This window comes from Nilaparvata lugens, chromosome 2, assembly GCF_014356525.2.
Source record: "Nilaparvata lugens isolate BPH chromosome 2, ASM1435652v1, whole genome shotgun sequence".
NCBI classification, from domain to species: domain Eukaryota; kingdom Metazoa; phylum Arthropoda; class Insecta; order Hemiptera; family Delphacidae; genus Nilaparvata; species Nilaparvata lugens.
In genome coordinates, this window is record NC_052505.1 from 52,533,269 (window position 1) to 52,549,085 (window position 15,817).

The 15,817-nt window shown below is 35.0% G+C and overlaps 1 protein-coding gene across 7 annotated transcripts in view; it reads right to left on the minus strand.

Annotated features, from left to right (window-relative positions):
- LOC111052018 (gonadotropin-releasing hormone II receptor) overlaps nucleotides 1–15,817 on the minus strand; it is a 352,206-nt gene that overhangs the window by 282,549 nt on the left and 53,840 nt on the right. Inside the window, exons 1-2 of one of the 7 annotated variants that reach the window (XM_039421479.1) lie at nucleotides 13,827–14,065; nucleotides 13,229–13,467 (exon numbers count right to left, since the gene is read on the minus strand). The exons of 3 other annotated variants lie outside the window; for them this stretch is intronic. In XM_039421479.1, the coding sequence (XP_039277413.1) occupies nucleotides 13,229–13,350 (122 nt within the window). In that variant the 5' untranslated portion in view covers nucleotides 13,351–13,467; nucleotides 13,827–14,065. 3 more of the 7 variants (XM_039421486.1, XM_039421482.1, XM_039421480.1) reach the window with 3 other exon arrangements.

The following is a 15,817-nucleotide window of genomic DNA, read 5'->3' on the forward strand; positions in this document are numbered from 1 at the left end:
CAGAAAATATAATAGTTGGCTATTATATTGTTTTATTTTCATAAAACAAACTTATATGACGGGAGTTGCTTCTATCAATTGATCCTATTCTATCAAGACTAATTTTGTTTGTACATCCGACAGATCGCGAAAACTGCTTAAAGGGGTATTTCAAAAACTTCAGAAGTGTCCGTTGTGAAATCTGTTTGTAAAGAATGAGGAAATTCGGCCAAAATTTAACTTGGGCGAAAGAAAGGTGTTATTTATTAAAACGGCTAAACAGCTGTTGTTTCTTTTCCTAATGTGAAAATATCTTGCATAGAGGTAGCTTGCAAGTAAGGCGCTTTTCCCATGAATCAATTATTCCCAAACATTGATTGTTTTACCAAAGAAAATATAAGGTAGCTTTAGATAAAAATATTGGAGAATATGTACGTTGACTGTCAGTATTCCTCATTAATAGCATCAATGCTCCCCTTTTAAACAATGCTGACACATTGATGTGAATCTTACTATAATCTGGTTAATTTAGATCAGATGAAGAAAATAATGTTGATGATCGCTACTGTTTCAATTTCAATCATGTTTGATATTTTTGGTTTTGATGCCAGCTGTTATTATTATGTGAAAGAAGCTCTCATTGAATGGAATCATAATCATTGAAGTCAATAATTATACTAAGAAAGCAATTTGTTTAAATATGTGTGTTTGTGGATATATGTATTCATGTCGGACGGATCTCGAAAACGGCTCTTACGATTCTGATTAAATCAAGAAAAATATTGTGCTTGCGACAAAAAACATAATTTTGGAACAGGTCTCAACTCTGGAAAAATTCGTTGAACTATCAAGAGAAAGGATTATTGGTCCCTCAAGTAGCAACTGATCAGAAAAAAGTTTTCCATAGTCTGTTGAAAACATAAGAACGTGTGAGCAAATAAAACACATTATAATAGCTGTAGTTGAGTTACCAAATTTGGCGACCTTATTTTAAAACATTGCAGTATTCATGGAACATCTGGAAGAATAGGTTCAGAAAGTGACCGGATGATAGCAAAAGAAATTTAAAATCGATCCCTCCAAACATATGGTAGTTGAATGTAATGTTCATTGTGAGGTGATAGAAATGCGACTAATTTGCTTCTGTTGTATTGGTTCCTCTGTTGCTCTATGTTTGTACGCAGCCATGGCATTGAGAGAGACAGTTGCACTATCTGTTAATAATTCATAATCCGGACTCAATACCACGAGAACCAATCAGAGAAGCCTTCTATTAAAAAAATCCTACTCTGATTAATTCTCATGGAATTTAATCCTGATTGAAATTGAACATGCTTTTGTGCTACTGGGCCTGATATTTTCATGTTTCTTGTTTAAAATCAGCTAAAAACTAAATCGAGAAAAAAACATAATATTCCATCAGCTGCTCCTATTTCCTTCCTTTCATTATGTTATTATGACACAAGACAAACATATTGATATTGATAGATAACAAGTAAATTCTAAAGTTGTAAATTTAGATAGAGATTAAATTGAGATACAAGTTAGTTTACATCCAAATTTTCATCCCTAATCTTTTGGTTTCAAGCTAAGATCAAAGAAAGAAATCATATAATGGTAGTCAATAATCAAAGCGATTGAATAAACTATATTCAGATTTATGCAAATTCACATTAAAATGATCCCACTTTGATATTTATGATTGTGGAGTTTAGGATATGTGGAATCAGCCACAATAAATGTTATACTATCATGAATGGACTCTTATGTATGAATGGACTTCCATGCAAGGAAGGATCAGTGGATTGGCTGCTTTTTCACCGGTTCTCGTCCGATCACTGAAGTTAAGCAACGTCGGGTGTGGTCAGTACTTGGATGGGTAACCGCTTGGGAACACCACATGCTGTTGGCATTCATTCCTTTTTCCTGAGCGCGGACGAAAATTTTATATTTTTTGCGCTCAGTAAAATTTGTCAAATCATTTTTTAAATTATAAGTATTATTGTATATATATATATATATATATATATATATTCCCATTCATACATTCTTGATAAACTAAGCTCTTATACTATTATACTCTTTTCTTACTTATACTATTTTCTTTGAAATTGTAATTGTTTTGATTGACAAAATAAATTTGAATTTGAATTTGAAAATAAAAATTATTCATACTCCCAGGAAAAGCTCTGATTGAAGCAGCAGTGCCCAATCAATTATTGTTCTCGATAAATGCATTTTAATTGATTCTTCAACCTAATGAAATAATCTCAACTTAATGCCAACCTGACAAAATTATTAATTGGTCGCCAGTTATCAACTGTTTCGAATAGGTACTCTCTCTAGATTATAGTTCGATAGTAACATAAATGATATGGACATTTCAATTAAGAGATTGGGAGAAGAATAATATACATGCTAAAAGACGAACTTTAAGCCCTTGAAAAACACCCTTAGAGTTGAAATATTGCCAAAAGATTTCTTAGTGAGCACCTAGGACGTATAAGGGAGCTATATTCTAAGTTTTGTTGCAATCCATCCAGTAGTTCAGAAATCGTGATCAGTGAGTCAGTGAGTCAGTGAGATAAGAGTTTTATAAGTATAGATTAACGGGGAGAATATTCATCCTTTTTATTGGTGTCTGGTTCATTTTTATCCGACACATAGATATTTTTTTATTAATAATTATGTTCATCAATGTCGAGACATTTCGAGCAGGAAACATGAAATTTTCGACATGCTGGAAATTTTTTTGTTTCGAAAGATAAGTGGGTGGTGAAAGCGAGAAACTTTCTCAGAAATAATTGAAATTGTTCTTTCAATTGTCAAAAGCAGTCGGAAGATCGTATTTTGGTCTCAAAGGGATTTTAATGTTAGAAGAGTAGCTGCATGGTATGCATTGTGTACCAAATTGTATGCTAAAGGCTGGCAATTTACAAGATTATTTGACTGAATTATTTCAAACGCAAGCAGCTGATTGCCTCTAGAAAGGCTGTAATGAAACACCACTTGGATTATTCAAGGCGAGGTTGTCATTTTCACTATTACTAGTAGTTCTGTGAACAGTAGACCTCACGCAGTATTCTCATCCACAAGTACCTGATTGAAACTATAGACCTTATGGAAATACTGCAATAGACAGGCCTTTCCACACATCTGTGTAATCACTTCTCAGCTGATTTATGATGAAAAATTATTCTATAGTCTGATATTTACTCTTATATTGGCGTATGAAGGAGGAGGCTCCTTTTTCCTTTTATATTTTCCTTGAAATGCAAAATTTCCAAAAACCTTGTATATACGTCGACGCGCAATTAAAAAAGGAAAATACCAGTCAAATTTCATGAAAAATCTATTACCGCTTTTTGCCGTAAATGCGCAACATATAAACATATAAACATTTAAACATTAAGAGAAATGCCAAACCAAAGACCTTAAAGAGATATAGACCCACAATGCCAATGCCTTCCCGTGAAAGCTCTTACTTGAAATTGAAGGCCGCCATTGGGGTATTTTAGCACGAGATATATCTATATATTTGTTAAATTATAGATTATAAAGGCATTGGTATGTAATAATCTTATAGGTTGCCCCCTCAATGGCCGATTTCAATTCCAAGTACGACACTAACGCTGCATGTGAGTCTATGCATCTTTAAGGTCTTTGTGCCAAACCGTCGACTTGAATCTTGGACCTCAATTCGTTCGGTCAATTATGATCATCTGGCTTGCAATTGCTGAATTTTTACTTCCCTTGCCCTATTACCATAGGTAAGGAAAGTATTGTTTTCCAAAAAAATTGAAGATACCCTGATGTCATGTTTTCTTTACGTTTCAAGGTTCCCTGAGTCCAAAAACATGATTGTGTGTGTGTGTGGTGTGGTGTGTGTGTGTGGTGTGTGTGTGTGGTGTGTGTGTGTGTGTGTGTGTGTGTGTGTGTGTGGTGTGTGTGTGTGTGTGGTGTGTGTGTGTGTGGTGTGTGTGTGTGTGGTGTGTGGTGTGTGTGTGTGTGTGGTGTGGTGTGTGTGTGTGTGTGTGTGTGTGTGGTTGTGTGTGTGTGTTGTGGTGTGTGTGTGTGTGTGTGTGTGTGTGTGTGTGTGTGTGTGGTGTGTGTGTGGTGTGTGTGTGTGGTGTGTGGTGTGTGTGTGTGTGTGTGTGTGTGTGTGTGTGTGTGTGTGTGTGTGTGTGTGTGTGTGTGTGTGATCTTAATAGGCCTGATAGGGTTGCTGATAAATATCTCGGGATAATAGCCTCGGTAGGTCTTGAAAATTTAATCAATATTGATACTCGTGTGACTGAGCGTTCTGTGACATGCATCGATCATATCCTGTTCAGAGGTATGCCACCTTCATCAGTGCGGTCTGCAGTTGTTGAGGCTACTATAAGTGATCATGGAGCAATTTGTTTCTCTATTGCTCTCGCCAAGCCAAATGCGAATTCCGAGCAAAAAATATTTGAGAGGATCGACTGGGAACGTCTAATAGGTGTACTAGAGCATGAGAGTTGGTCGGCCGTCTATGAATCTGTTCACACCGACATGGCTTATGACAGCTTCTGCTCTATTCCAGATGATGCTATTCGGACATCCAAGCATCAAATCAACATTAAAAATCACAGAGGTAGACTTCTGAAGCCTTGGATGAGGGAGGGTCTGTGTGAGGCAATAGCATCGAGGGATAGGTTATATAGGAGGCTTAAAAATGATCCAAGTAATGTTAGGCTGAGACATGAATTTGTTGAACTCAGATGTAAGATTAAGCGGTGAATACGAATTGCCAAAGAGAAGTACTACTTTGATTGTTTTGAATGCACAAAGGGGGATTCCAAAAAGCAATGGAGACTAATAAATGAATTGGTAGGTAGAGGTTCATCAAAGCAAAGTGTTTCAAAAGTTGTAAACAACAATGAAGTAGTAAAGGATGAACAGAAAATTGCTGATTTATTCAATAATTATTTTATTGATTCTCCCAAGTCAGTTGCCCCACCACCTTTTCCATCATTATTAATTATTGATTATTACTACAACTCATTCACGGATGATCGCTGTACTTATACAAGAGGCTCAATCACCACGTCAATGTGTTATTTTATGAATTTTGAATCAATGTTATCAAGCCCCGGAGCAGAGCCACCACGCATCCCCTTCAAGATCTCCCGGATGTCCTGTTCGTCAAGTGGTTGCAGCCTGAAAGTGGAATTAACATGTAATCATCATCATTTACCACTTCAGGGCCCCTTTCAGGAATTGTATCAGCCAATTCAGCACCTTCATTTGAAAAAAAATGTATTAAAGGAGTTACCTATTTCTTTTATTTCTAAATCAGAAGGTGCGCCCCCCTGATGAAACCGCGCCAAGGGGAATCGCTCAGCTGAACCTGGCCTACAAGCCAGCTCATTAACTATAGACCAAAATTTTCTACAATCACCCCCAACACTATCCACCTTATCCTTATAATAATGTGTTTTAGCATCCTTTATAGCGACATTTAGTGCGTTCCTATAAATCTTGTACTCCTCTTTCAATCCTACATTAAACGGCTGCCTCTACACCTATTTCTCAATTTGTCTCTATGTCTTATTGAATTAATAAGCCCCTGTGTAATCCATGGTTTAATCTTTCTATTCCTGGCTGAAACTAATTCAATTTGAGTAAATCGTTCGATTGTTGATGTAATTTCATTTATGAAAGTATCAGCACAGTAATCAACTTTGTCTGTAACAGCAGTGATACCACCCCAATCTTTTTCTAACAGATCGGCCTCAACATTATTCCACTGGGTCACTCTGTATGTAGGTATGTTTGGCCGACAATTTATTGTTCAAGTCTACAGGCACCCCGGAAGCTAATTGAATAAATGTCGGATAATGGTCAGTTATAGCTGTATCCATGATTGCAGATTTTACTTCCATATTTCTATCATTTTTTACAAAAAAGTAATCGATACATGAACTCCCCGCAGGACGTGTTACCCGATTCATAAAGCTGATGAAACCCAACTCATACATCATATCCAGGTAACCCTCCTGCACGGAGCTCAATGCAACACCCAAAATATTAATATTAATATTGCCACAAGAAATTCGTAAGGTTCTTCTATCATTATTCAAATTAAAGAGATAATTCCGGAGAGCGACAGTGAAAAGATTTATATCAGTATTGGGACTGCGGTAGGCAGCCAACAAGTGGCAGGGCACACCGTTAAAAGTAAAGTTAAGAGCCAGGCAGCTAGCGATCCCGCCCAGACACAGCTGTTCACAGGAGGAAACTGACAGTGAACTGTCAATGTACACTACCACACCATCATTCTGATTGAGTTTACTTCCAGAGCGATAGACATCATAACCCGGGAGCCGCATCACAGACTCATCATCATCTAACCACGTTTCAGTCAAAACAATACAATTGATTTTAATAACTTCAAAACTATCTAATAATATTGAAAATTCATCAGTTTCTTCTATAACTGCGTATATTCAACTGTAAATACACAATTTATTACTTATTGTACAAGCATCAAAATATTACTCCAGCATAAGGCCATTGTTAAAAGTAATACTATCATTTAGATTTAATTCATCGGATTTGTCATCCGCGAAAAACATTTATGAGAATATTTTTCAAATTGGAATGGAATGTACTATATTACTGAAAAGGAAAAAGGAAGAGACCTCTATGGTAGCAAACTATGATAGATATGATAGCGTATATGCCAATATGCCAATATGATGGCGTATGATAGAATTATTTGATGCATTAATTCCAATGAATGATCAAGGAAAGGGTTTATTAGAAATTATATCACCGAAAATCGATAAAATTGGAAATGTACTTTTGCTAATAAATCATAATCAACACCAGAACATTTCCAGAAACTTTTTCACTGAAACTGAATAAGAATATTGTGATGTGTCAATATGATAAGAATATTGTAAGAATTGTTTTTCTACGTTATATTGTTTTGAAATTTCAAACGTTGAGCTTCTATTCAGTGTTCAACGAGAAACTGCGACTGATGATTTATAGTGCAATCCAATTACACCTATCAGTGCAAACAGCTAATACCTATGACACGAGCAGGCTTGGTGGCTATTTTACCGAGTTTCAAGTGTAAAATCGATGGGATAGACTGAAACAATTCCAAGAGGATGTTCTGCTTGAATCCCGATTGTTTACAAACTCTGGGACAGGCCTTTTTGAACCAATATTGTCTGTCGATTAACCAAATATTTAAAGAGGAAATTAACATTTAATCTCGGTTGTTATTAGAGACAGACTATTTTCTAGAGACTGGAAATGATAAAATTAAGCACAGCGTAATCGGGAGATGAATTGTGATGAAGAGAGTCAGAGAGAGAGAGAGAGAGTACGTTAGTGAAAAAGAGAGTGAATTGTGTTTTCTGATAATAGAATGTGATTCAAGGTGAATTAGTGTTTCATCTCATTGAATAGATAAGCATCAGGAAAGAAAGGGAATGGAGGTCATGATGGTGATGGTGAGGGAGATATTGGAGAAGATACATTCAAATTTGTGATAGCGTAAGTAATGGAATAAGGAGTATTGACAGAAAAAGAAAATGTTCTAATAATTATTATATTTATGATGGATTAAAGAAAATTTATCCAATTGAATTTATTGTAATATATAGTTTATACTGATAATATAAACTCTATATTGTATTTATACTATTCAGTTCTAATGCAACAGATTAATTTGACAGTTGAATTGTAAATTTGAATTTCTGTCCTACTTGTTAAACCTTTTAACCAAAGCATTTCTTTCAATTTTTCAGTATCTGTCTCTCCTGTCCAATTCTGCTACTAACCTTTTTTGGGCCACCTTCTGAACTTGAAAGAGCTTCTCAGGTATTTATTTATATAATCAGCACATGCAACCAATTGATGATTATCATTGTAATCTTATGCAGCTTCCCTGATACTGGGTAGATTGTATTTTCGAGATTGCTTCTCATACCATTTTCCTCATAAGCCTTAGAAAGCTTTCTGATCATGTAATAAATACCGTATGTAATGTACTATAATAATGTCTTGAAACGGCACCTGCTGAGAAGCCTCAGAGTTGAGCTGGACCCAACATTGTATGGATTTCTTCCAATAAATTGAACGATTGATTGATCATAGTAGTGAAAGTGGGAGAGGATGAGGGAGGGACGAGACTCTCAAGGATAGAGAAAGAGAGCTTCAAACAAAAATAGAATCAGGGAAATGGAAGGAAGAAGAATAGTGGAGTGGAAAAGGAAAAGAAATGAGATCCTCTGTCTTGTCAGAGTTCTCCTACTCTCCATTTTCTCTGTCATTATCATCTTCTCTGCTCGTAGAATAATAACAAGTTGTAGAGGAGTGAGTAAGGAAGATGAATGGGATGAGAATTGGGGATGAGGAGGGAGATGAAGATGAGGATGAGGAATATGACGAAGTGAGACGAAGAAAGTAAAATGGAGGAAGAGAGTGAAAATTGTTAGAAGTATGAAGATGAAGAAGAGGCGTGGTATGAGGATTAGGAGGAACATGTGTAGGAAAAGAAGGACTGTGAGAAGTATAATGGAGAAAGTAAGAAAGTTAAAGAACAGTATGAGAAATGAGAGTATGAGGACGAGAAAATGGAGCAGGAGGTGGAGGAGAAGAGAGGTGTATTAGGGGAGAGAATATGAAGGGAAGAAGTTGGAATGGAAAAAAGGGACGATAAAGATAATGAGGATACGAAGCAGAAGGTGAATGAACAAGGATAAGAAGTAGGAGAAGAGAAAACGACGGTGAAAAAGGAGGAAGAAAAGTTTAGTGGAATATGAGAAGAAAGAGAAGGACATGGGAGAGGATGGGAAGAACTATGAGGAGACGAAAAGAACCAATGATAGTGGAAGAATACGAAATGAAAGCGGTTAAAAATGATGTCGGCCTGTGGAGAGGTGAGTAGGAAGGATACAATGATCATAAAGAAGAGAAGAAAGGACGGAGAAGGATGGATGGAGGAGTGACTGAGAGGTCAAGTGAGTGGAAAGAGAGAACAAAATTCAATGTGAGCCGCTCGTTCAGTTTCCCATCAGGCAAAGATCAAATGGATTTGGCGGCAATTAACAGGGATTTGATTGTAAATCTGCTGACGTGAATTGAAGTGTGCGTGAAGCAGTGAGTGAAGTGTAAAGTGGCGTTCATGTGATTTGCCATGTGAAGCCATGTGAAGTGTCGTGCAAGTAACAAACGCATCAGGCCTGTCGACTGCTTGTCAATTTATTATTATAAACTCTTGGATTTCAATAAATTGTCCAGCTCGTCTGTACTCGGCTAAATTTTTATGGTGCTAGAACGAATGAAAAATAGGCATACATCGTTATCAGTACCTATTAATGGCAATATTTCCATTTTCTATATTAGAAAAACGTTTTCATCTTTCACTGGATGAATTTATTAATTTATTCATATTTCCCCAACAATGAATGAGCGTTATTTTAATATCAATAGGAAATATGACTTGTAATTGTTATTGAATGCTTTAATACAATATAAAACGGAATAACTTTTTGGCATCGCAGAGTGAGATACATTATTAGGCAAAATTATGAACTATTCAAATTGAAGATCTAATAATTTATTATTGTTGGGAGTCTGAGAATGTTATTGTAAATATTATGAATTATTGTGAATGTCTGACCGTGATTTGCTATTTGAAGTACAAAAAACTATTGATATGATTTACAATATACTGGAATGATTACAGTAACTTATAATATTATAGTATTTAATTTCTCGTTTTTATCAATTAGGCCCCGGATATTGATATTTTATTATATATGATAAAATAAATGTTACTGTTATTATATTGATATTGATATGATTCATAATATACTGAAATGATTACTGTATAATATTGTAGTATTTATTTTAATGTCTCGTTTTTATCAATCAGGCCTCAGATTTTAGGTGAGTTATTGTAGTCACTCAACACAACTTGACTATAATTCGAATTCAATTGGGAAAAAGAGGGTAGCTCTAAATAAATTAAAATGAGAACAGAACTAAATGCTGCAAGCTACTCAATAACAAATGAATTTTATTTTATTGTTCTGGGAGAAATGCATCACACCCAAACAGGCATAAGCCTAGTGATAACCTTCATTTCACCTCCATTTCATCCACCAGGTGGGTATCATTTGAAGAGATGTTATGATAAATTCAATTCAATTTTATCACAGATTGAGATGGTGATGTAAATTTACTAGGTGTTACCGTAGTAATTGTACTGAATGTTACTAACCCGTCACCGTATCACGAATACGACATCTATACATTATTACTGTTGTACTGTAAACTGTATGCATGTATTGAGTGAGTAACAATTTATAAGAATAGTAGGAAGAGTTTTGTGATTAATATAGATACGATAACGATAACATTTTTCCCAACGACGTGGAACTTGAAATTAATTGAACAAGCGTTGGCGAGTTCTCACTTTTGACTTACTGAAGGCCAAAGTCGTTGTCCGTCTGTTTGTATGTTCTACAATAACTTTAGGAAGAATTGATCAATCAGCTTCAAATTTTGAACACGTATTCTTCGAACCATTTTACAGGTCAAGTTCGTTGGACAACAAGATTGACTTACTCCTTCGTCCTTTTTCAGGATATTAAAATAACGTTGAAAGTGCATAAGAAAGAAATGTGTTTTGATTTGTTTTTTCATTTAGTCAGCTGAAGAATCCATTGCATGCAATTACAACATTTTTTCCAATGTACCTTGAAAACATGTTTGCAGGTACCTTGAATTTTCCCATTCATTTGTAACATCATCTGAAGCTATTTGGAAGCTATCACACAGACAGTACTCCATGCGCTGACATATGATTTCAGCTGGTTAATATACAACATAATAATTTACAACTTTCACATCAAGAAACTGGTACGGGTTGAAATATCAACCAGCGGTTTTCGCCATTTAATTCATTTTCTTTTGGAACTCTTTATCGAAATCATCATCTCATGACCACCTTCTCATTAAAAAAAGCATTATTCTTGTGTTGTACTGTCAAATTATTGTTATGAAAGAAATATTTAGCTGCTTCCATGATTTCCACCAACTCTGTACAATTGAAAGTTGCTGGTTTCGAAGATTAAAATTAAACAGTTCATGAGCGAGTTCTCCAACCCAGAGGGTCACTGGTTATTCTCAACCGATTCACAAGGTAGAATTTTTGAATCGAATATGCAGCTAAACAGGAGCTAACAGCTACCTATGGATAGCTAACAGGATAGTCCAGTCAATATAGACATAAGAAAGGGGGTGTGCTTGCAATTTTATATTGTAGTTCTGATTTTTTTATATATTATTTGGATAAATGAGAGAAGACCAGAACCAAATTCTTCATGGAAAATTTCTGTGTGCTATATACAGAGTGGCCCAAAAACCTCGTATTTTCGGTTCATTCTCCAGTTATTTCCGCCAAATCCAGTGATCGGACAGAAAAATTTGCTCTTGTCTTCTTTCAAAATTATAAAATTCTTTATGAAATGAGATCATTCAGAACTCTCTATCTTTGATGAGCATTGAGTTATGATTTTTCGAAAATGAGTGAAATTTCAAGAAAAAGATCAATTTTGATGATATTCAGTATTTGATCAACAATATAGATACAATATCAGATTGTTTTAATCTAGATGTAAAATTCAAAATCTCTCTGGGCGTAGTTTTGTGCTCTACAATCTGAGACTAGGCAGAGCGCTCTATCTCACATAGATTTTTCAGGTACACCTGTTAACAATTCTTCATGTGTGGTAAAAAACACCTAATTTTTATCTTTAACCATCATTATCATCTATATTGTCCTCACAGTGATATTTCTCACAATGATATGAGTTCATAAGATCATGTTCTATGAGAATCACTCATTAGATGCACTTCATTTCAGTATTTTCTAGTGGAGAGGCGCGCTTAAGGACATAATTCGATCGAAAATTGGAAATTTTATTGTTGAGTGTACTTAAGCCCATATTCCCACACACAAAATATGGCCAATTTCTATATTCAAAGCTGCATATCTTGTGAAATGCTTCAGATAAAATTTCCAATTCTAGTGAGGATGTAAGAGTGTTACCCGTCTTATGGGCTTAAGTACACTCAACAAATAAATTTCCACTTTTTGTTCGAATTTGACTTGTGATGCATGATTTTGAACCGCCTTGATGAGCCAAGAAGAATGAAGTGTGGTACTATGAGATCGGAGCTTTGAGTCAAATGTTATAAGTGTTTGAAATTTTGATCTTTAAGGTGCCCTTAAGCGCGCCTCTCCACTAGGAAATAAATACTGAAATGAAGTGCATCTAACGGGTGATTCTGTTGCAACATAATCTCATGAAATTATATCATTGTGAGGACAATATAGATGGTAATGATGATTGAAGCTGAAAATTAGGGGTTTTTTACAATACATGGAGCATTGTTGTCAGGTGTACCTGAAAATCTATATGAGATAGAGCGCTCTACCTAGTCTCAGATTGTAGAGCACAAAACTACGCCCAGTGGGATTTTGAATTTTTCATCTAGATTGTTACAATCTGATATTGTATCTATATTGTTGATCAAATACTAAATATCATCAAAATTGATTTTTTCTTGAAATTTCACTCATTTTTGAAAAATCATAACCCAGTGCTCATTGAATATAGAGAGTTCCGAATGATCTCCTTTCATTGAGAATTTTATAATCTTGAAAAAAGAGAAGAGAAAATTTTTCTGTCCGAACACTGGATTTGGCGGAAATAGCTGAAAACTGGAAAATGAACCGAAAATACGCGGTTTTTGGGCCACCCTGTGTTTAGCACACGGAAATTTCGCATGAAGAATCTGGTTCTGGACTTCTCTCATTTATCCAAATAATATATTAAAAAATCAGAACCACAATATAAATTTCCAAGCACCAATGTATATAGTGACTGTACTAGGATGAGAACTGAGAATGTACACAGGGTCTCCCTTCCCTGAATATGCTATCTATATTCTTTTTTGTTCCACATTCATCTAGAGCATTGCTGTAGGATCCAAAGAATAGGAGATCAATCTGATAGTCCTTTGACTTTGAGAAGAAACAGCTGAAATTGACAAATCATCATCCAGTTTTTTTTCTCGTAACTCTGCAGTAACTTGTAGATTTTCCATATTGAAATAACATTATCATCACTAAAAATCCAGTTTTAGACTAATCAAAGTAGGTAAAATAAGTAAAACATTTGGGAAATCTTACCTCCTATCTGCAAACGATATGAAATGAGAAACCACTGCTACATATATCACAGACCTCGTCAAAAAATGTTCAAATATTACACTGATAATAGACACTACACATTCTAGAAACTTAAAGCACATTTCCCTTCATAAAACGTATTCCACATATCAAAACATCCAAAAAAAACCATTCAAAGATAAGCACACTTCTGGCTATTCTTGTGAAATTTAGGAAAATTCAACAGGGAAATCTGGAAGCTATACAAATTAGGTAATAAACACATCATATTGTTTAAATTGTTTCTTTATACAACACATCAATCGTGATTCCGGAAGCTCTACGCATTAAATCTTACTAAACTGTGTAATACACTGTATTCATGATCTTTATATATTAGTTATTGTTACAATCTTAGCACAATTCCCTATCGTATCTTACCTTAAGAACAACGAACTATTTCATCGCATTATATCATCGAATATTAAGACTCATTTTGGAAATTCTATAAGAATGAATTTTTATTTTTGACAACTCGCCTAACTTCTATCATTATCCATTTCTTAAAGCTTCAGAATAACTTCCCCTATGATTTCTTGTTTCATGAATGACAACTGACCACAAATGAGGGCTTCCTGTTGGGCTACAGACTTAAACCTGAAGGCAATTCAATTCGAAATGATAATGATGAGCACACAAACACGAATAACACACGATTGTAGAATTGAGCACCACTCACATGAGCCACTGATATGCATCTGTAGGAGAAACAGTGAAGCAAACAAGCTGATGGTAGATGCGCCTCATATCAATAATTGGTAATTGACGCCATTGCCTCAATCTTATTGTGTGACGTTTCATCTTAGTCATGGCAAAAACAGAAGAAAAAACATTTCTGAAAAACAATGACGTGACCCAGTCTATTTTACTCTCTTATCAGTGCAATGCTATATTCGCACCAAGGATATGTTTACATTCAAGTCAAAGAACGATCTTATATTAACAACTATAAAAACACTAATAGAAATAAAACACTCAGATGAAAATGAGTAATGAAGTACCTAGGCCTACTGAGCTAGGATAAATGGAATAAAAAAAACAAATTCAACATTAATTTGTGCCCTTTCAATGATAAACACAAAACTTGATTGCTCCTTGAATTTTATTTTAATAACCATAAGATTCCAAAATTTTTAAACTTAAAATTAATGAACCTCGAGTGTGATTTTCAGTGAAGTTTGTAATTTTTATTTCTAAGAGAATTGTCAATACTTTTTCCTGTAATGAGAAGCAGAAACTTCAATCTCGAACAGTACTCACTAATGAAATAAAACATAGTTATGCTCATTACTAAAGAGCCGGGATTTGGTTGAGGAATTGTTAAAACCGGGAAAAATTCGCCAAGTCTGAGTTAGCCTCCTAAATCAAGACGGGGTGATTGCTTTGTCAGGTGCTATAATATACAGACAAAGGCGATGAAAAAGTCAGTCAGAATATTCTTAAAAATTCAAATATTTTTCCAATCTTTCAAATAATTATTTGATAATCGTTTCTTCAATTTTATGGTCCGAATATTTCACAATACTGTCCTCACACTGATACAGTTTTGTGGGATGACAAAAATGACAGATGTACTCGTCTGCGCAGGACTGTAGAATGAATTCAACTTTATTTTTTCGGCACAGCGAACTTCGCCTTCACAGCTAAAGTGAGATCCACGTTATAATGGCAGTATTCGATTACTATTTGTAGTGCTATACTTATCCATCATTCGACAAAACAGAAAGCGCTATCCTTTTCTAGTTCCGCAACGTTTCCATATCGTTTTCTAAAAATGTGAATTTTCAATCTTATTTAATTAATATACGATAATTAATGAAAAAATTATTTAACCTCAATTATGGAAAATTATTATTAAGTGATTGAGAAGTATATTTTCTTGTTAAATAAAATAAATCATTGATTATTTTCAACAAGAATAAACAGTTGATATTACATCAGATATACCATTATCTTCTACAGAAGGAAGTGGCAAGGCATATAATCGACAACGCTTTTGTCCTATCTTTCTCCACTGTCATTATAACGTGATCCTCAGTAAAAACTAGTGACCCCTTGGGTTGGGAAACTCGCTCATGAACTGTTGTATTGTAATCTTTGACATCCGCAACTTTTAATTATACAGAGTTAATGAAAATTATGGAAACAGCTAAATATTTCTTTCACAAGAATTATTTTAAGTAGGTTTCATTAGGGATCCTATTTGTGATGAAGAATTACTCTTCAAAAATTACTCTGCCGCTTCAAAATTTTCGTCCCTCATATGAATAGAATCCATTTTTTTTATGAGAGGGTGGTCATGATTTTGATACAGAGTTCCAAGAAAAGGAATGGCGAAATCCACACATTTATATCTCAAACCGTTTCAGTTTGTTGATGTAAGCCGGTTAATTTTCAATATTGAATCGAGGCTACAGGCTTCTCTGATTGGTTCTCGTGAAAGTTGTATATTAGCCAGCTGGAATCATGTTTCAGCGCATAAAGGACTGTCTGTGTGACAGCTCCCAAATAGCCTCAGCTGATGTTAAGAATGAATGGATGGAGAAACTG